The following is a 23,201-nucleotide window of genomic DNA, read 5'->3' as shown; positions in this document are numbered from 1 at the left end:
TGCAAGGTCCTGGTTATAATCTTTAGCCCCAGAAAAGGAGGAAGAGTATTTAATGCTTACTTGTTCTTTCATCATTGAGTCTTTTGTCTTTTTAAAAACATAAGGGACATTATTAAAAAAATAGGCTTTAAGTCACATTTAAACATATATTTGTAATATTAAATGTGCTTACTGGCTCCATTCCCTCTTTCTCACAAGTATCTGGAGATGTACTTTTCTAAAGTTTTAAACAGGAAGTAAAGCCCAACTACTTAAGCCATTACCTATAAGCAACACTGGAACAGGCACAGATGGAGTCAGCCCAAGATGTGAAGAGAGAAATGCAGAGACGACAGTACTGTTGAAGCTCAAACCCCACATGGCTTACCTTTTATTTTCTAATTTTTCAAGTTCTTCACGCTGCTGCCTCTCAAATTCAAGTCTAATAAAATCAAATGAAAAGAAGTCACTTTTGCGAGAGAGCTTTCTTCTTTCTCTGTACATAGAATTATATATTACCGAGAGCATCTGTTTTTCAAGTATTATTTTTAATTACCACATATTAGCATGTTTTAAATGCATTTTTTGCTCTATAACTATGATTAGCGATTAGGCATACTTCAGGGTGCTTGAACTCAGATGGAAAAGAATAAATTTGACTTGCAGGAAAACAAAATGTCACTGTACTTTTCAAAGGCAGAATTAAATGCAACTTTTAAATGACAAGCATGTCTACTCCATGCAGCTTAGTCACTGATGAGTAAGTAAAAATGGAGAAGCTCTACCTTAGACAGATGGGTCCTTTTATAGGGAAAAGACTGCCAGGGAGTGAGAGAAAGAGAAAGAAAGAGCACAGATAACAATTAAGACAATAACTTTAACAGGAGGACACATCAGAATAAAAGCAATAAGGTAATTAAAAAAAATGGTCATGCACAAATCATTTGATCTGTTTATATATGGCACATTTCACAATAATTTCATGAAGCAAACACTCCCCCAAAGGTAGTCCTGCTATCATGCAAAGCATTGCATGCTTTTAATATTATTGAATATAGATAATAACCATAATTGTGAACATCAGTCAGGTTTTGCTACCTTGCAGGTAATTAATTATAGTGTGCACAAATCTGTCATGATCCATCTCAAATTCATAGTTCTATAACACAGGCCTTACTGCAAGTTATAAGATTCAACAAATTTGCAGTCATTGTTTAAATTTTTTAAAAAAAGAGAGAGAGAAAAGAAGAGAGGAGGGAAGGAGAGGGGTCTGTTGGACACTGGGGATTTTAGAGCTCACTCAGATACTCAAAACACAAGGTGATTCCCAAATATCAAAATTATTGCAAGGTTTCACCATTATAATTAAACAGCATGAAATGTTCAATTTAGACAAATTCCTGGTGTGGCAGATTGCGGATATAGCTAGAAAGTTGAACCATGGAAAAAATTCTGCATAAATTGTTTTCCTTGGATAATGTACAAATCCAGGTTGGCAACCAAGTTACTTTTATATGAATCTAACAAATACTTCAAACAGATCTCTTTTCACTTTAATTTGGGCTAATATTTAGAGTATGGTGTCTGGTTGCTTTTGTAAGCAGAATGGAGGACACAGTAGGGACTGTGAGACTTCCAATGCTACCTCCTTTTACTCTTCAGGAAAATTCTTAAGGTAGCAAACAATATCTGCATTTATCAGATTAGCCCAGATTCATCAAATCACTTGTCCAATGTCATAGATATGAACCTCTAACAGCCTGTTTCCAAGTATCCTTCCCTGATTCATTATATAAAGGAGCACAAAAGTTTGTAATGCAAAATACAAACTAAATCCTTCATTGAAATTTTATTAGGACTGTATTTATCTACTGTCCAAGGAAAATAATCTACTATTACCAGCATTGCCATCTATGAAAAAAAATCAGTCATCTAAATACATAAGAAAAAGCATTTGTCTGCCATGGAGTCCAGCCTGAATGTGGTAATGTTAAGTAGGTACAGGATTCATTAAAATCGAGCTGTGCTCTTTTTTTTTCTAACTTAACAATAAACATATGGCTTAGAAAGTTTCTTAGGTGATATTTTCAGAATTATATAGTTTAGTATTTCTAGAGTTGTTTGGGAGTCAGAAAGTATTACTGGGCAAAATATTTTTGAAACTAGAGAATTTCACTGTTCTTTTTGGTTTTAGTCTCCGTTTTTATTTCCAGTGACCCACCGTTCACTGTGACCATTGGTGGATACTGCTTTGCCCACGCACACAGGGAGAAGCCAACTGCTACACTAAGATATCAGCTTGGCAGAAAACCCCAAACAATGAGGGTTGCTTATAGAATGCAAATTCTGTGTCTGACATGCAGAATATACAATGCTCACATTGTTCTCCCAATCTTAGGAGGAGGTACACACATATATCACCCTCATTTTACAAAGCAGGACAGTAAAGGAGGGGGCAGGGAAGGAGGTGCTTGAATAAACATAGGTAGTACAAAAATCTATACTTCCAAACATTACCACTTGCTAAGGAGTTGCATGGTCTCAAGGTCTAAGTGAAAACACCTAACATGACATTTTACTTAAATGCATATTTTTATCAAACACAATGTCACACAATATGGAATGCAAGAGGACCCATCAGCCTAGAGGGGAGGGGCCCTTGCCCTAGTCTGTGACAGTCAGTGTATTGCACAGACTCCTACTGCTGAGAACCTACACTATTCTTTCACTCACATGCTGTAAGTACGCAAAAGCTCAAGAGTTCAATAAGCCAGACTTTGCCTTATTAGGGGAGATGTGGCAAGACATGAGTGAAGTTCAAGAGATGCCAGAAACAAGGCAGTGAATGGCCGTAGAGTTGTTATGTCAAAGATTTTGAACACTGGCAGAAAAACATCTTGGGAGAGGGTAGCTAAAGAACACCTACCTCTGAGGTTCTGCAGAGCAATGGGGAAAGGAGCAATGGGAAAAGCCAGTAGATGAACTAGGACACCACTGCAATCTTAACAAGACACTACAGAGTCAGAACCCAAGACAAGCAGGAGAAAGAAGTGGTATCTCACCATAAGCAGGCAGTCAAGCTGGCAGGTTGACTTCGTTAGGGTTGGCGACAAGAAAGGAAAAATAAAAGATGTTTCTGGCCAGGTTGCAGAGACAGTAGAAAGATGCAATACAAATGCTGAGAGTCTGAGTGTGGAGGTCAGAGGGTTTAAATATAAATTCCAGTGATTGTGAGAGTACATTTGAGTTATTTAACCTTGGACGCTTCATTTTTATAGATGTTAAAGAATAATCTCCATTTACTTTAGAAGGTTGTAGTCATGATAAAGTGAGATAACACTTCAGACATATTAGGTAGTGTGTGCCATATCTCAGTTATGCTCACTGAGATAAGAAATTCCAAAGAAGAGACTACAGGGCTGGGCAAATGGCACAGCTATAGCTGTATTGCTCAAGGCGGTAGGGCCAGGGTAGAAGATAATAGCCACTGAAGCTAGTTACCACATCAGTTGCATCTGACACTGCTTTCAGTCCATTGAATTCTGACAATGACTCTGTAGGGTAGAGGCTATCATTTCCCCCATTCCACACATGAGATACAAACACACAACCAATAGCAAAATTAGGCTTGACTACAGAGCTCAATATTTTAATCTCTTTATCTTGTCTTCTGTAAAGCAAACTCAATTTCACTTAGATCCAACCAAATCATTCCAATCAAAATAACAAATCCAGCAGGCAGAGGGACATCAATACTCACTTGGTAGTCAGACCCCCAAAGGGTAGAAGATAAAAAGAGTTGTGACTTGCCATCCTGTAGACAGTAATCGAAGCTATAGAGAGAGCAAGCTTGGGCAGGACCCCATATCCACTATAGTGACAGGAAGAGAAGTCTGGCCCTCAAATGAGGCTAGAACTGAGTAGTTAAAAAGAGGATCTTAGGACAGGGAAGGTGCATGAAGACAGAGGCAAGGAATCATGTTATACAATGATTCAGACATGTTGAGGAAGATAAGGCACAAGGAGCAACCCTTGTGTGTGGCGTGTGTGGCAATGTGAGGGCCTCTTTGGAGTGACCTCTGTCAGGTAAGGCTGGACTACAATCAGCTAAGGAGTAAGGGGAGGGACGTGGACACACGTCTCACACATATGTGAGAATACATATGGTGGAACACTCAATAATTTTAGTTATAAAAGAGATGTGATAGATTTAAGAGAATGGGTGATCATTTGGACAGAAGATTCTTGTGCCTATTTGATGTAGATATCAACAGCATTAGCAGAAAGACTAGGAAGAAAAAATGGAAAGAAGCTGCTAATGTCAGATGGACAGCAGACTCTGAGAAGGCAAGAAGTGTGGGGGTGGGTGGACAATGCCTTTGAGTAAGGTCTGAGTCTGACTCCTACATAACCATGGGACAGTCTTTCCATCTTTCTAAGCTCCAGTTTCCTCATCAGAAGATAAGATTCAAAAATGTAATCCTGATCCTCATGAAATGAAAGGACCGATGATAAAACATGTATAAGCATTTAGCAGTTGATAAATATTAGATATCAAACTTAGAGGAAGAAGAGGCTACTCTAAGAAACCCAGGAGGAGAAATTCTGCCACTAGGACATAAGTAGGAAAGGATGACTCTAAAGCACACATGGGATTTCATGGAGTGGTGTTGTTTTCTTAGCATGGCTAGACTCTCTCTAAAGTCAGAAACAAGGGCTATTCCTAGGAATAAGGAGAAGTAGTAAAGTTTTAAGAATTAGTAGAGTTAAAGATACAAGAATCCAGGACATTATCTGTGACAGGTAAAGGAGCGAATAGACAACAAACTGACAACCTGATTACCAACTATGCAATTTAGTGCACAGGAGCTGAGGCAGGATCTCAAGTTTGAAGCCAGCCTTGGCTACCTAGTAAGAATCTGGCTCAAAAACTAGAACAAAAGAAAGAAAGAAAGAAAGAAAGAAAGAAAGAAAGAAAGAAAGAAAGAAAGAAAGAAAGAAAGAAAGAAAGAAAGAAATGAATAAAGAAAGGGGAAAATAAAGAGGGGAAAATGGCTGACTAGGCATCATTCAAGTTTTGAGACGATTAATTTCACAGCCTCCCGTATCCATAATGATGTGGTAGTCTATTACAGTACTGAGCCAGATTAGATGCCTGGGTGCTAGTTCAGGACAGGGAGGTCCCTAGGGGTTCCCAAGCAAGCTTCTATGTAGAGAATCTGATATTTTAGAATATCAAGTTGTGGAGAGCATCTGGCCCACTGTGGGCCATATAAGACCTGTAAAGTCATTTGGGTCATAGTGGGACAGAAGCATAATGTTACAGAAGATGTCTGGGGCCCATCTGCATGGATTGACAATTTTGTATGGCTCATAGTGATGTTCTAAGTATTCAAACTGTTTCATGGCAGATAAAAGATTCCCATCTCTCTGTTAAATACGCTTGCCAGGCCAAGTGGAAAACAGATGCCCAGGGTAGACTCAGGGAATTGATTAAAGGAGACATTAGTCATTTATCTAGTTGCTGGCTCTTCCTGGAAAGGTCTTGTGGTCTTTCCTCTAGGCATCAACTCTCATGAAAACTTTCACAGGAAAGCTAATAGTTCCATTATAGAAAGAATAAAAATCTCTACACTGTTCACTCCTCTTCACCCTTTTCTCTCAAGTTCTCCCTCTAAGCTACATATTATCTTACAATGTAGCATTTAACAGAGGTTCTTTGAGGGGAGTATATAAAGACAGAGACAAAGGAGGGAAAGTCTCACAGGGGAAGAAATCTCCCAACACAATTTCATCTTCCAGGCTGTGAAACTGGAAACTCTTAAGTAAGACTCAGGGGTTATAGCCCTCTAGTCTACAACACTCTGGGAATGGTTTTCTAAGGAACTTCTAAATCCCTAGGCATTCACTAAGACTCCAAAGAGCCAGTTTTCAGTCTTTCATATTTCAAATTTGGAAAATGCCCAAAGAAATAATTATTGCTTTCAAAAAGAATAAAACTGAATGGCAGTATTTTAATATATTTCTCCCCAGCCTATTTCTCCTAACAGTGGCATAAGTTGCTGTGATAAAGATGGCCAGCTAGGACCACAGATGTTAAACACGGAGATATCCCTGATCAAGCCCCAAGAACAAAAACTGTTCAAACAAGTAAAGACTCTGAGGAACATACCTTCCACCCAGTGCATTCTATACATCCTCATCCCTCCCTCTTCCTTCTCAGACCAGGAGACTGGAACCCAAAGAGGATTGAAGAGAAGTCCAAGAAAACTACATCTTTAGGTGAGCTAGAAAATGATTTTTCTCCATAACAACCATTCCTTATTTCAGTAGGAAGAGGTTCTTTTGTTCAGTTGAACTTCACAATTCTTCTTTAATTGTGCAAATATGAAATAAAAGCACAAATGCAGCCCACTACTAGACAAGGTATTCCAAATAATAAGTTATTCTTTGAACAGCTCGTTTTTCCTGCTGTGGTAACAGGGAAAATACAAATATATAGGATTTACCATTTAGAGTGGTTCATAGTGGAATACTCAAGGACAAAAAAGAAAGCAGCAGAGTTGGTAATTAACACTAATCTCCCTTAATGGAGGAAGAAACATGCTTCTTTTAGTTACTTTCATCACAAGTTCCCTAAGATTGTGTGTCTTAAGCTATTTAAGACAATCTATAGCAATTGTAAAGTTAGTAAATGGGCCATAAAAAAAGTGTGACAACTGAGACCAAAAAACTAAAGAAACCAGCAATGCAGTGAACTAAAGGAGAAAAACAAAAAAACAAAAAAACGGTGAAGTCCAATGAAATAAGCCAGCAAAGACAAACACAGTAAATAACCATCATCCAAAACAAAGGGTAACTACTAAATTACTGGCAACATAAATATTGCTAACAACATGAATAAAACTTCCTTGCTCAAGATCAGTGAAGGAAAAAAAAGAGACAATTTACAAAGCAGAGGAAAGTGAATCAAAGGAAGAGAAAATAGTAGATATTGTTCACAAAGAAATGCAATATTTTCTCTGAATACATACAGGGAGGGACCATGCTTCATCATCATAAGGGGGAAAAAGCATGCTGAATCTCCAGCTATCCCATGAAACTCGGTTTCTAAAACCCATTCCACAATGCTATCAGGAGTGGGGGTGTGAATTCCTCTCAGTTAACCTGTATTTGTATCTTAATTAAGTTCTAGCACTGTGCTGGGTGCTGGATGAGTCAGTGATAAACTAGATGCTATGTTGGTTTTCTGGAAGCTTACAGCAATCTAGGATGAACTAAGACTCAACAACAAAGGGTGAAGCCAGGCACCAGTGGCTCATGCACACAATCATAGGTACTTCAGGAAGCTGAGATTTGAAGATCATGTTTCAAAACCAACCTGGTCAGGAAAGTCTGTGAGAATCTTATCTCCAATTAACCATCAGAAAACTAGAAGTGGCCCTGTGGCTCAAGTGATGGAGCACTAGCCTTGGGCTGAAGAGCTCAGGGACAGTGCCCAGTCCCTGAGTTCAAGCACTATGACCAACAATAAAACAGGGGGGAGGGGGCGGGAATGACTGTAACTCTGTCAAATCTCACTTACTCACTGATATAATCCAGTTATACTCTTGGGTTAGTGAAGGACACTAAACTGAAAGAGAGGAGGAAAAGAAGAGACAGGTAAAATTAGAAGAAAAGGAACAGAGAACTGCTCTCTGTGTAAGCATTGTCCACTGCTGAGAAACTCCTACTACCCTCTGGGTGCCTAAAGCATCAGAATCCCAGGACTCTGTCGGGAATCAGCTTTACATTTCAGAGCTCCATTTTCATTCTTAAACAGCAAACACGAGGAATGCTGGGGTTAACCTTACACCGTCTTCTAGAGTAATATGCAGTCAGTATAGAATTTGGGGGTTTGCTGAATCTACAATAACAAACTGGAAATTTAGGACATACTTTTCCTAGGCACCACTGTGGCCAACAGTACCACCGCTTCTTGAGAACAGTCTAGAACTATACTATGCAGGAGGGGTTGCTTACATTCCCAAGTTCAAGAACTCAGGAAGCTCTCTTGGCTGGAGAAGGGCATTCTCACAGAGTCTAGGGGGTATGTGCAAACCTATATAGAATAATTTGTAAGCATACATCAAGAACTTTCAAGTTTCATACATTCTCACCTAGAAATCCCACCTCTTCTTTTTTTCCCCCTTAAGGAAATCACCATGGAAAAGACTCAGCTAATCTCTTTACTCCAATAGCTTGTGACTGGAGGCTAACATTAAAACAACCTATGCCAAGACAAGATACACTCAGTAAGGTATGGAACATCAATGTTATCATCACACAAATATTAGAATTATATAAAAGTTATAAAAGGTATAATTACCCCTTCCCTCTAGCGCTTCCTCTATTCTTACATTTACCCTAGAATTTCCTCTCAGCATCTCAACAATAACAACAAAAAATAAAATAGCAGAGTCTTTGTCCCAGAAGTTACAATAACTCAGCATGCTAAAATGTACATCTCCCTGCTGAACTCACCGTAAGACATGCCACAAACAATCTTCCGGTCACTTTATTCCACTTGAGGAATCCAAGAGAGGAACTGTAGGGGAGGAACTGAGTTTGGAAGGAAGTAGGACCAAGACTACCAAGACCCTTATAGGTCACAGAGAGTAACGTCCGTCATCCTTTTCACTGGGTTCATTGATGACAAAAATCATTCAACACTTTTTTTTAACACTTTTTTTCATATATTTTTATTGTAATTAATAGAAGGTTTACACTATATTCGCAAGATAGAAGGTACATTACTGTACATACATTGATACCCTTTGTCATGTCTTGGTCCCCATTTCCCTCCCCCCCCCCACTCCCACTCCTCACCTTGTTTTCCCCCTTCTCTATCCAATTTCAAATAATCAAATACAAATATATCCAATATATCACATAACAAAGTGAGATACTGTAACAATATGAGATAACCAAGGGACAGCAAAAGAGATGAGAGATAACATAGTACATCAAGGACAACAATCAGGCATTATATGGCTTTTGTTTCTATATCCTAGAGGTTCTTTCATTTAGCATCATACTGTATGGCCTGAGGACCCAGATAATAAACCACAGACCTAGGGCCACCTAATCTTTGACAAGGGAGCCAAAAAAATAGAATGGAAGAAAGACAGCCTCTTCAACAAGTGGTGCTGGCAGAACTGGGTAAGCACCTGCAGAAAACTAAAGTTGGACCCTTCTTTGTCACCCTGCACTAGAATTAACTCCAAATGGATCAAAGACCTTGAGGTAAAAGCCGACACTCTGAAAACTTTACAAGAAGGAATAGGAGATACACTAGGCCTCCTTGGCACAGGTCGAAACTTTCTTAATAAGGACCAAGAATCACAACAGATCAGAGAAAGGCTGGATAAGTGGGACTGCATTAAATTGCAGAGCTTTTATATGGCAAAGGACATAGCTAGTAAATTAATTGGGAACCTACAGAATGGGAGAAGATCTTCACTAACCATACAACAGACAAAGGCCTCATATCTAAAATATATCAACAGCTCAAAAAATGGAATTACTACAAAACTAATCTCCAAAGTAACAACCATCCCATTAAAAGATGGGCCAAAGACTTAAAGAGAGTCTTCTCTGAAGAAGAAATTAAAATATCCTATAGACACATGAAGAAATCCTCCACATCTCTGGTCATAAAAGAAATGCAAATCAAAACAACTCTAAGATTCCACCTCACTCCAGTTAGAATGGCCAGGATCAAGAAAACTAATAACAGATGCTGGAGGGGATTTAGCCAGGAGAGATCACTACTACACTGTTGGTGAGAGTGCAAACTCATTCAACCACTATTGAAAGCAGTATGGCAGTTCCTCAAAAGACTAAACATAGAGCTCCCCTCTAACCCAGCAATTCCACTACTTGGCATTTATCCAACCGTCCAGAAACAAGGGCATACTAAATCCACTAGCACAATGATGTTCATTGCAGCACTATTTACCATAGCAAAGATATGGAACCAACCCAGATGTCCCTCAGTTGACAAATGGATCATCAACATGTGGTATTTGTACACAATGGAATTCTATGCTGCTGTCAGAAAGAATGACATCGGGGCTGGGAGTTTGGCCTAGTGGTAGCGGGCTTGCCTAGCATGCACAAAGACCTGGGTTCGATTCCTTGGTACCACATACATAGAAAAAAAACGGAAATGGTGCTGAGGCTCACGTGGTAGAGCTCTAGCCTTGAGAAAGTCCAAGGACAGTGCTCAGGCCTGAGCTCAAGCCCAGGACTGGCAAAAAAGAAAGAAAAAGAAAGAAAGAAAGAATGACATCGCCCCATTTGTTAGAAAATGGAAAGACTTAGAAAAAATCATATTAAGTGAAGTAAGCCAGATTCAATGGAACATAGGCTCAATGGTTTCCCTCATTTGTCATAATCAGTAGAAACCTTGGGCTCTCTTAGCAGAGATTTGCATTCAACACTTTGACTACGTATCCCAAGGACTTGGACAACACACAAGTAGGCAATCAACCCAAGACTGCTGTGGTTAGTGCTCTAAATCCAGTGGCATAAACCACTGACCCAGCACACTTGAGAGGAGGTGGTGACCTTGATTTGCATTAAGAAATACCCATTTTTGTTACTCCTCATCCCCTTGTGAAGAGAGTAATCAACTGAAACAAATCCAGGAAACACAATGGAAAGAAACACAGTCCTACACCATGACTTGGTCACTGGTAGTTGCCTTCAACCTTCACTCATATACAGTCATGACTGAGAGCCTCACGATGAAGTCTACAGAGTAATCAGTTCCTCACAACATATACCTGAGACAAGCTCCTGATTTATCCTGAATTATTAATTACTGTCTATCATAGTTTAATACAATAGAATTCTATAGCATAGATGCATTGTGATATATGAATAAATATCATATTGTTGTGGATTTTCATGGTAGACCACTCTTTAAAAAAAAATCTGGTGAAATCTACACTGGTAGCCCCAAAAGAGAGTAGTTTCAGAAAAGCAAAGCAATGTGTACTGAGAGGCAAAAGGAAGAGAGAGCAGAGAATGAAGTCTAAAGAAGCAAAATTGAGGGGCCAAGAGTAGAATAACAGTAGAGGGCTTGCCTGACATGCACGAAGACCTGGGTTCGATTCCTTGGTACCACATACACAGAAAAGGCCAGATATGGTTCTGTGGCTCAAGTGGCAGTGTTAGCCTTGAGAAAGCTCAAGGACAGTGCCCAGGCCCTAAGTTCAAGCCCCAGGACTGGCAAAAAAAAAGGGGGGGGCAGCAAAATAGAAAAGATGCATCAATGTTGTTGTGTAGTGATAATATATCACAGGAGTGAAGAGCTTTGCAAGTCTAATTTACACATTTGTACACCTTTATATCATATTGAGAAAGACACCACACTAACATGCCCACCAGGAACTGCCTGAAATGTGTGCCTCTGTATCTCAGGAGAGGCTAATGGCAGGATGCATGCAGCTTGTCCCAATCAAGCTCTCCACTGCCAGGCTTTTTCTTTTCAGGACTCCCAACAGCCCATTACCTCTTCTCGTTATTTTTCACCTTGACATTTCTCTCTTTGTTCCTCCCCCTGTTGCATTAATTTAGGCAACAGCTGACATCAGATAAAGAATTCTGGGTGTGGATTTGGCTGACAAAATATCAAAGTGGGCAAAGATTTATATAAGAGGATTAATTGCAATGGTATCTAAAATTTATATGGAAGAAATGAAATAGTCTAAAGTGCCCTTAATGACTAGGCAAAAGGCAGTAAATTATAAGATGAACCTAGAATGGAGAATCATGTTCAATGGACAGGGGGGAAAATCTAACAATGTAATGGTAACAGAAACGCAGAAAGCAAAAGTGTTTATTAGGTATGACCTCAAATTTTTAAGCTCTCCATAGACTGCATGGGCATAATACCCAATGTACAAGTAAGTATATGTACTCTAAAATACAAGCAAATATTAATAATAGAGCCAATGATTATTTCTTGGTGAAAGGATTATGAATACTTTGTTTCTAGGTGTTTTACTTTTCTGTAATAAACATTTCATTTTGTAATTATAGAAACTATCTGAACTTTTAAAATCTGCCCAGATTACAATAATTGTTCCATTTCTGTCCTCTTCTTTCTGCTTTGCTTCTGTCAACCTCTGGTTTATTTCCATTTATTTCCAACAATGATGACAATTAACCTGAGTAGGTCATGGGACACAGAGTTTACTGATGTTGATGAGGCACTTGATGTCAAGGTTGAAAAATAGCTATTTTAAGTTAGAACTGTGGTTTCTGATAAAACAAAGGGATGGGGAAAGAGGAGAAAAATTCAGACCCATGACATACTCAGTCAAGAATGATTGCTTAAATACCTAGTTAGAAATCATCCCAGTGGTGACAGCCAGATTCCTCCCCTCACCAACAAATGTAGACACATGACTTGTACCTGTATCTGCAGATTACACTGCCAATGACTTAAAGTGCTAACAAGGAAAGATGGTGCCCATGAGTCACAGCCAAGGAGATGAAGTGTGGATTGAGGATGATTAAATTCTCTTTGAGGAAGAGATATTTAAACTGAAGATTTTAGAGAATTTTGCCATGTGAAGAGCTGGATACGTGGAGCTCGGAGAGTAGGGATGACTTAACAAGTGAGAGGACAAGCAATCATGTTAATTTAAACAGAAACCAATGCCATGGAGGACTTGAAGGAAAGCTACTATATATGCCTTCAAATTCAACATGAAACCATCTTGGAAAGAGAAAGGGGTAGACAGACAGACAGACACATGGCAGACAGACCTGCAGAGAAGTGGGGAGAGGAAGACAGAGAGGGAGACAGGGAGTGGGTGGGAGAGAGGAGAAATGGATTCACAGAACAGACACAGATGTAGGTTAGAACATATATAAACAGTCTCCCCAATAATTTTCTTTTTGCTAGTTTGTAGTTTCTAATTTCTCCACAATGAACATATTAAAGCTGATTATCACTCATCTGCCCCCTTCCTATTTCCCTAATCACCAATAACATCAAACCATCTCTAGGATTAGGAGCCTGCTTTGACCATGAAGGGGCCATGGAATGGCCCATGCCAAACAAGCTTCAGCTCAAGTAGCCACACACTCTAGGTAAAGCTTCTTGGGTGACTGACCAAATATATATTTATATTGTATATATATATATTTATATATATATATATATTGACCCTGTCTCCTGATACATCTGTAATTTGAAACCTAGATGCTTCTACTTTTTAGAACTTAATTATTCAAATTGGTCTATTTAAATGGGCTCACCACTGCTTGGTTAGTGCTCAGGGGAGGCTAATGTGCCAAAAAAAGAGAAAAATTCCTTTATTTTCAAGACTAAAATGAACTTGGAATATATCTAATTTTGCTTCAAGCGTTTTCAAGAAGCTGTGAAAGCTTTCACATCCTGCCAAATTAGCTGCCTGTTTGCAGTCTCAGGGTGAGGTGGAGGAGGCCTGAGTCGCCAGCTTGCTTTCGTCTTAAAGATGCTGTGCCAGCTGAGAAGGAACATTTCCCCTGAAGGGAAATTATCTTCTGGCAAAGACCCTGCCTGGGCACTTCTCCAAAGTGGCTCTAACTCCCTAAGGAAGCCACCAGGCTGTTTTGCCCATCCAAAAATTCTCTGGCACTATCACGTGTGTGTGTACAAATCAGTTTCCAGAGAGTTTAAAATGCAGGCCAGCAATGAGTTCCAAAACTATGTTAGAAACAAATACCCAACTTTATGTGCCCAGTTGAATGAATGAAATGTTCTTGGGGAGTGAGATTTGTACTTTCCAAAACTCCAGATCCTATTATAATTCAGAGAATAAGGTATTGTTGATTTAAGGCTACTTGGGCTACTTGGAAAATTCATAGATTGCCAGTTGAAAAAAGACAAAAAAAAAGCTGGATCTTAGTAGATAAAATAATTTGCAAACCAGCTATAACTGTTTAGGATAGCTTTTGTTCTGGAAAGAACTGAATCCTAAGCAGTAATGTTTTTAGTCTGATGTTAAAAAATATCAGCTCTTCACAATTCCAGAGGAATCAAGAGATATGTTAATCTGTATTCATTAAGAAAAGTACCAAACATAGGCAACACTCACAAACATAGAGGCAAGGAAATATAGAGATCTTTAAATTGCAAAAGACCTGTTTGCAGATTAAGGCACCTGAGGCCAGGGAGTATACACATACTGTGTGCTGAGAGCCCACCTGCTGGTCCAAACTTCCAGCTCAAGGACTGTTTTAAGTGCTCACCACATGCAAGGTTCTATGTGCAAGTTTTAAAGAATAATAGAGTGCATAGTCTACCTTTAAGAAGGCCACCTCGATTAAATGTACCTGCATAAATCCAACCATTTGGAAAAAGCCAGGATAAAGGTCTGGACAGAATACCTGATGGAGAACAGAGTAAGCATTGAGTTCAAAAATGGAAGGTTTTCCTAAAGACTTGACAGGTATACTCAGTTTAGAAGATAATGATGAGTGAAAAGAAGAAGGTAGAAGGGTTTACAGATTGTTTTGTAGATGCAGAAACCTGTAGACAGCTGTGAAAGAGGTGTTGGAATAGTTTGAATCAAAGGATCAAATTCAAGGTACCAAGTGGTGGGTCACATTGGAGAACGAAGTAATGATTGATAGTTCAGGGGCTTGGAAGTCACCCTACAGGGATGGAAGGTTCAGGTCAGATGGTGGGAAAAGAATGGGGTAACCATGAAGACCTAAGGGGGTATAATGGTATAATGAACCCTATCATCTGGTTCTGACTGGATCTCTGCCATCTCACAAGGGAAGCCAGGAATCATGCAGCAGGCCAAATAGCTAGAACCTGTTGCATGTTTCTGTTCCTCACCTATTCAGAAGAAAGGAAGGAAGGAAGGAAGGAAGGAAGGAAGGGAGGGAGGGAGGGAGGGAGGGAGGGAGGGAGGGTAGCAAAATTCTCAGAGGAAAAGGGTCCTGCAGATTTGCTCAGGGTGAGGGTATAGATGTGAAGAGAAAGTCAGCTAGAAAGATGGTCTCCTGGTAGAGCCAATGTGGGGATGGAAGGAGCAATGGCTGCAATCAAATGACAAGCAAGCTGGTATTCAAGGACCAAGGCAAAAAGGCAGAGAGCTATGGGAACTCAGAGTCACCACATCTTTCAACAAAAATGGAAGAGAGGGATGAATGGAGGATGAGGAAGAGAAGATGTTAGGGGCCGAGGAACATGGAAAGCTGACATAATAATTTTTGAATAAGGGCCAGAAGATAATTTGCCAAAGATGAAAACAGTCTTAAAAGAAGTAGAGAAAAGCTTGGTAGCCATTCTGTGGGAGCAGGAGATGCTCCATCAATTCTTTGAATTCTAGACTTGGCAAAAAGTGGCTCTGGAGCGATGATAAGACTATAAACCCTACACTTACCATAAGGTTTTAGCCCCTAGGGACCCAAAAAGCTGCATGTCGGTGACCAATCACAGGGCCACATGAAAATGTTGCAGTCTAGGAACTGACTGGCAATGAGATGCAGACACAGGGGCTGAACAAAATGACTTGACTTTCTGACTTTCCTTAATCCAGAAACACTCCGTAGTCCATTTTTGGCACGTACAAACATAATTCCACATTGTCCTGATTTAGTGTATCTATTTTAAACTTAATTATACTCCAACGTGACTGAGCTTTGGCCTGTCTCAATCTCAAGCCCCAGCCCGGGGATGCACAAATGATAAGCCTTCAAACACCAGATGAATGAATACATAACATAGTAGAGGTATGAATATCTATTTTTTACTCAAGAGGGAAACTACTTTCTTTTTTTTATTAAAATATTTTATTAACACTGAGTTTTCAAATCCTATTTCAAATATTATGTTTTTGTTTTTGGGGTTTTTTTTTGCCAGAACTAGGCCTTGAGCTCAGGCCCTGAGCACTGTCCTTGGACTTTCTCAAGGCCAGAGCTCTACCATGTGAGCTGCTGCACCACTTCTGTTTTTTTTGTTTTTTTTTTTTCTATCTATGCAGTACCTAGGAATCCAACCCAGGTCTTCATACATGCTAGGCAAGCACTCTACCACTAGGCCAAATTCCTGATCCTCAAATGTCATGCTTACAAACAAGAATTCAAGAAGGGAATCTCTATATGCAATACATTTAAGAACATAATTAAAATTAAATAAAGTCTTTGTATGTCACAGATACATATATATCTATATATCTATATATCAATATGTCTATAGAATATATATCCCATCATAGACTTATATGTTAATATAGATTTATTTATATCTCCAAATTCATGTCAATGACCTGGAGTACTGAGTATTGAGTATCACTCTTCCATTATTTCAACCTAATACTCATATCAAGGAGACCATGAGCCTATTGCTCCTTTGGTCTTAGCTTATTTCACTCAACATGATTTGCTCTAGTTCCATCCACTTCCCAGAGAATGCCATTATTTTGTCTGGTGGCTATGTAAAATTCCATTGTCTATATGTACCACATATTTTGTATCCATTCATCTGTAGTGGGGCATCTGGGTTGTTTCCATCGTTTTGGCTATTGTGAATAGTGCAGTGATGAACATGGCTGTGCAAGTGCCCTTATGATATCCTGGGTTATGATGCTTATGGTAGATGCCCAGGAGTGGTTTGGCTGGGTTATAGGGAAGGCCTATTTTTAGTTTTTTGAGGAACCTCCAAACTGCCTTCCAACGTGGTTGTACTAGTTTATATTCCCACAAGCAGTGCAGTAGGGTTCAAAAGAGAAACTACTTTTACCCAAGAAACTTTTTTTTTAATGGCAAGCCACAAATGCTAACATTTCCCATGAGACATCAAATTGCTGACAGAGGACTCAAATGCATAGTCACAAGGCCCACTTATTCAAGGATGTTGTCATTATCTTCTCTGCCTCTTGACAACCTGTTCTTCCTCAGTATTTGGATTTTGGACAACTAGCACAAACCATCCAACCAATTATTTAAACCCACAACTCAAGGTCAACATTACTTCCTTCGCCCTTCCAGTTCAGGCTGATCACTCAGGACTCAAGACCTCCTGTCTGTGTTATCTCCACAGCTCACTATCTACAATCTGTTCAAGCCCTAACCTACTGTGTCTTTGCTATTGCACCTCCAATAATCTTATTACTCATCCACCAGAACATCATCCCTTCCAGGACAGAGATGACCATAACATTTCATAGGCTCCTATATCGTTGGTTGAGTTTTAAGAAACCCGTGAATAAGCTATTGAAATTAACAGGAAACCCACCCACCTTGGATAAACATTTATCATTTATTTACCACTCATTGGGGTCATTTTTAAGATATATATTCTACATTGCTAACCAGCTTCTTTTGTAAAATTGAAAATTATTGAGAAAATAGAAGACAAATAACAAGAAATTACATCAGATCTATGACTATAAACTATCATCAAAAAAAAATCAGCCAGGTGAGATGGCTCATACCTGTTATCCTAGCTACTAGGGAGACAGCCAGCCTGGGCAATAAAGAACTTGAGACTCTTATCTCCAATAATCACATGGAAAGGGGAAGTGGGGCTGTGGTTCAAGGGGTAGGGCAGTAGCCTTGAGCTACAGAGCTGAGGGACACCACCCAGGCCCAGGGGTAGGGCAATAGCCTTGAGCTGAAGAGCTAAGAGACAGTGCCCAGGCTGAGTTCAAGCACAATGACCCACAAAAAAAAAAAGTATTGGAAGGCTGTGAAATGGACATCTGTGCACTTATTGATGTTTCCTATGAAAAACAGTATGGCTATTTTCACTGAGAACTTGAAAGCAGAACCACCATATTATGATCCAGCATTTCTACTTCTGGGCCTGTCCTCAGATGCACTAAAATTGAAGGTACCAGCAGACATTTGTACCTCCATATTCAAAGAGACATTTCACTGAAGTCAAAGGGTAGAAACAACCTGGTCTGTCCAAAAATGATAAATAGACAAAATGTGATGTATGAATGCAAAATATTGTTTGGCCATAAAAGGAGAAGGAAATTTTGACAAATCAATGTGGAAGAGCATTGAAGATCTAAGGTTAAGTATAACTCAGCTACAGGTAAAGCAATGTAAGACATGTGGTTCCTGAAGTAGTCAAATTCACAGTTACAAAAGTAGAATAATGGGACGGACAGGAAAAAGAAATGGGAAGCAATTATTTAATGGCTGCACTTTCATTTTGTTAAAAGACAATGTTCTAGAAATTCACTCGTCATACTACACTTAAAAGTTGTTCAGAGGGTAAAAAGTCTATTTTACCACAACTAAGAACAAGGATAAAGAAATCAGTTACTGATTGAATCCTGGTACAGAATAAATAATTGGCAGTTGTTGTTATGGATGGTGCATTTTAATCATGATCACAAATTCTCAACATTCTGGGGCAAGCTAACCAGAATTTACAAAAATGCCACACATACTGTGTCATGCCTCTGCCTGAGAAAGGCCAGCTGCAGTCCCCCCTTCTCTTCTAATCTATCTTGTCCTGATCAAATGCAAAGGCACTCCTCCCCAAAGAGCTCTGCTTACTTTTTCAAAGCAAATGACTTTCAGAGCTCTCTCAAGCCACACCTCACCACAGGAATGTCTGTTATCTCTTCTAGAGCCTTAACTGGGCTCCCTCCTTTCAGCATCCATCTGGTTTGCTCAAACAATTTCCTCACAGGAAATATATTCTCTCCCAGCTTTCCTCTTCTACCTGGAAACATCACTCAGAGCCCAGAAGAGGACTGAGTTCACTGGGAAACATAATTCTCCCTCAGGGTTGAGAGGCATGATTTTTAGAGCCCCCGAGCGTAGGTTCTAAAATCAATTCTTCAATTAGTGTTCTTTGGTTTTGTCTGCAAATGAGGCTTTATTACAGACTTAGGAGGTCTTGATGTCTTCAACCATGGAAGAAAATATTGAGGAGATTTCACTTTGTAGTCTTGCCACACCCTCCATATTATCCTTCTCTGGGCCTCAGTGCTGTTTATCACCTTATCACTGACAGTGTCTTAATGTACCATTTAAAATAAGGCCAACTAGGGGCATAGCTCTTGCCTAGAAAGTTAGAGCTCTTGTCTAGAAAGTTTCTGTCTCAGGATTAATCTTCAGAACAGAAAAAAAAAAAAAAAGGAATGATGAGTTGTGTACTGGTGATTCATACCTGAAATTCTATCTACTCAAAAAGCTGAGATTTGAGGATCACAGCTCAGTGCAGGCAGCAAAATCTGTGAGACTCTTATCTCCCCAAAATACTTAGAAACAGCCAGAAGTGGTTCAGAGACTGAAATGGTAAAGCACTAGCCTTGAGCAAAAGAAGATCAAGAGCAGTGCCCAGGGCCCTAAAGTTCAAGCCTCAGGACCAGCCAATAATAATAATAATAACAACAACAACTCAAAAGGGATGGGAAGATAAGAAATAGTAATAGAGGAGGTAAGATCATATAATCAAAGTATCTTCTGCATATATGTACATATCATGATGCAACTCCTTTGTAAAGTTAGTATACATCAATTGGAGAGAGGGGGAGTGGGGGGCAGAGAGGGGGAGAGAGAGAGAGAGAGAGAGAGAGAGAGAGAGAGAGAGAGAGAGAGAGAGAGAGAGAGAGAGAGAGAGAGAGAGAGACAGCGAGCATATGAGCAAGCCAAAGTAAATCAGAGGAAGATGTTATCATAGGGAAAAATACCTGGCTTGCATAATTTTGACAGCAAATGGGTTCCTGTGGATTAGGCTTATCACACTGATTCTATGGTGTGAGGTACAGGTAGTCTTCCTCCTAGAGGCCAGATGACTTCTGGTTTCCTGAATCACCCAACACAGGCAGCTACCAAAGAGGACCTGGAAGTGAATCCCTTCTTTAAGGCCCTACTTTACAGGCTTCTTTATGGACCTAATTCTTAACAACAGGCTACTTCCACCACTGTACTCTTCCTGGAATCACATGCTGTCTTGCTTTCATTCTGAGTATCTTCATTTGTTTTCCCAGCCTCTCCACAGAGAGCTCTACAGTTGACACCATACTCCCAGCATAGAGTACACCCTGAATAAATGCACACTGATCACCGAAGCAGCTCAGCCCTGTGTATCCATCTAGAAACAAGCATGTGCTTGTATCTAAGAAATTACCTGGATTTAAAAAACTATTTAGCAAGGGCCCAAGCATTAAACTTATTTCTTTCAATGTTCTTCCAGCTTCTCCCACAGTACGTAATTTAAGGTGAGAGTATGCATACCAGCAACATCCAAAAAAGAAAAAAAAAATCTGGTGTAAACAGCATGGTTATAGCTTTAACTCTGCTTCATTTTGTCCAGTTGATGAAGCTAACAATTTCACAGAAAAAGGTGATTGTTCCTTGTAAATTAGAGAAAGCAATTTTTCTTCAATTATGTTTTAATTCATGGGTAATCATTCTCTATACCAGGTGGCAACTTAAGGGGGGCTAGAAGCCAGGGAAATAGAAGGTTAAGATGGAGTACTAAATAGTTTTTATTTGAATTTATAGCACAAGTATTGCAGGAAACAAAATTTGTCTATTAAAAGAAGCCAGAATGAACCATGTTAAGATCAGAGGCATTCCAAATCTTTACTTTGCCAAAGGTAATTCAATCAAAAGCAGACTGTTTTTCACTTGAATTCTGTGATTGCCTAGGCCTAATTCTCTATTTTATTATGTATTTATTTCTCTTTTCCCCTTTGGCTTAAAGAACCTAAGCATCACCTTGAGATTATGCAGATAATAGCACTAACACCTAAGACTCAACCCTTTTCAACACTTTTCTTAAGTTTTACATTATTAAGGTACTGTACAGAGGTGTTACTGTTTCATGAACCAGGGAATGTCGCCCCTTCCATTGTTCTCTCCCAGTTTCTTCCACCCTCCCCACCTATAAGTTGTATTTTCAACTTACTGTTGTTTCAATACTTTAAAAAATGTTTCCAAAGAACCCATGTATCTCACTAGAATTTCACTCTAAATCAGTTTGTTTACAAACAGACTCAGAAATAACCAGGTTATGTTTCCAGCACTTTGAAATATAGAATTGGATAAGACAAGAGCTCTAACCTAAAAGGTTTTAGCTCTAATAAGAATGATCATCAAACCTAACAGTCAGTTGGAGGCCATCTGCCTTTCTATCCCATCTCCCTTCAGTATTTAAACTTAGATTGGAGGCAAGGTATTCAGCACAGTGCCTAGCATACAGTGACTAAATAAATAACAGTTCTAGAAGATGACATACTTGCCAGTTTTATCTTACTCATTTAGTTTCCTTGTTTTCTGCAAGTCTTCCTTAGCAGGAAAGGTCAGATTATTGAACCTCACAAAACTGGAAAGGATCCAAAAGTCATTTCATCTGGTTTCTTATTTTTCAAGATATTTTCATTAGCACTGTCATTTTACGGATGAAGCACCTAACAACTTACTTAAGCAGTCAGGCCAACCACTTGAGGTTGCTCAACTGCAGAACTCATTCCCAACAAGCTCATTTGTGTCCTCCAGTGTTTGGGAGCAGTGATTATTATAATTTCCTAGGTTTTTGGATGACCAGAGAATCAAGGCTGCCTATGTTATTAAAATTTATAAAATGAGATAAAAGTGTAAGCCAAAGGAGCCCTGTGCTAAATAATCAAAAGGCTGATTTAAAATATTAGACAGTTATGAAAATGATAATGGAGCTTGCAGCAACCATTGCTAATGCTCATTATGCTGTTAAAAGAATCAGAGAACATAATCCCATTTAGGTTATGATTACAACTAAGTAAAATTATGCATATAGTAAGAATGTAGAAAGAACTTGGAAAATGAAGAAGGCTGGCATGCTAAGGAGGCATCATTGCAGAAGTCTTATTTTTATCCAGTGATTATAATGGGGCTGGTACAATAAACACTATGACAGGAAATGCTGTTGTCCACTCACCCAGGGTTGTACAACATGACCGCAGACAGGTTCTCACAGGACTTCGAGAGGTCAGTCATAGACAAACTGAAGGAGGACAGAAGGCCACTCTAAGAGTAGACACAGGGCAGAGTGGTTACCTTAGTGGGTAAGAGAAAGCTAGTGGTTTGGACTCACTGCCTTCAACTCGTGAGAAACAATGGGATACACACTCTTGTCACCATGTATAACAACTGGCCTATCTGAGGCAACAGATTCAGGATAGTCAGACTCTAGAACATCTTGAATCCAAGACTTGAATGTGAGCTTACAGTGCCCTGGCATTCTGCCACTGGGGAAATTCTGGCACATGATTCCTACAACACAGATGGTCCCTTATCTAGGCCAGATCAAGTCATTCTTTTTTTTTTGTAATTAAATGCTTTATTGAATAAAAATGTTTCAGACTAAGCAAGACTATAAGAAAGCAGAATACACCCCTAAAAATATTACAGCTAAATCCCCACAAATGCAGAAAAGCCTATTCCTTAAAATACCTCTCCCTCCAATACATATGATTTGGAATATTAATTATGTACAGCAAATGTACCCAAGTTAATAATTCTCCAAAGCCTTGATTTTAGAGAAAACTATCTTCCCACAAAGGCCCAATTTCATCCTAATTTCACCCTGTGTATACTACTTGCTATAAAAATCAATATGCTTCAGAGCTATGCAAGCTTAAAAATTAGTGTCTAAAAAAAGGGACATCATTAGTGTTTGGAGGTCTGAGCTCAAATGACTTAAGGCAGTTGTTAGTTCTCTTTTTTTTTTTTCCTGGTTGGTCCTGGAGCTTGAACTCAGAACCTGGGCACTGTCCCTGAGCCTATTTGTACTCAAGGCTACTATTTAAGGCACAGCACTATTTTCAGTTTTTTGCTTTTTTTTTTTTTTTAATTTAAACTCTAGGCCTGGGCGCTGTCATTCTTAAGTGTATTCTTATTAGATCAAAAGTGGGGGAAGTGGGTACCATCTTTGGTGCCCAGCAAGTGAAAATCAACTATTACCAATATCCAAATGCCACACCTACTAAGGGTAAATAGGTAAATGACAGGAGACCAAAAGGGAAATTATTGTGCTTATTTTGCGGTCTCTGAAACTGTACACCAAAAGAACCCTTTGGGTAGCCTTGGCTGAACAGACGGGAGGCTTCACGAGATGGACCAGCAGCCGGGAAAAGGCTGAGGTTTGTAGCTATGTTCTTATTTCCTGTGTTAGAGCCTAGTAATCTTGGGCAGCCCTTCTGGAACACTCAGTACTTAGG

General features: G+C 39.4%; 1 protein-coding gene across 9 annotated transcripts in view; it reads right to left on the bottom strand.

Annotated features, from left to right (window-relative positions):
* Kif16b (kinesin family member 16B) overlaps nucleotides 1-23,201 on the bottom strand; it is a 284,469-nt gene that overhangs the window by 106,787 nt on the left and 154,481 nt on the right. For 7 of the 9 annotated variants that reach the window (XM_090351964.1, XM_090351966.1, XM_090351970.1 and 4 more), the window contains 3 exons: nucleotides 21,920-22,008; nucleotides 765-797; nucleotides 368-421 (listed from right to left, as the gene is read on the bottom strand). In XM_090351964.1, the coding sequence (XP_090208090.1) occupies nucleotides 368-421; nucleotides 765-797; nucleotides 21,920-22,008 (176 nt within the window). The remainder of the gene's footprint in view (nucleotides 1-367; nucleotides 422-764; nucleotides 798-21,919; nucleotides 22,009-23,201) is intronic. The other 2 variants (XM_090351967.1, XM_090351963.1) reach the window with 1 other exon arrangement.

The sequence above is a fragment of the Megascapheus bottae genome, chromosome 18 (assembly GCF_031878675.1).
Source record: "Megascapheus bottae isolate mThoBot1 chromosome 18, mThoBot2.hap1, whole genome shotgun sequence".
In the NCBI taxonomy this organism is placed as follows: Eukaryota; Metazoa; Chordata; class Mammalia; order Rodentia; family Geomyidae; genus Megascapheus; species Megascapheus bottae.
This window is presented reverse-complemented; position numbering and strand designations above follow the sequence as displayed.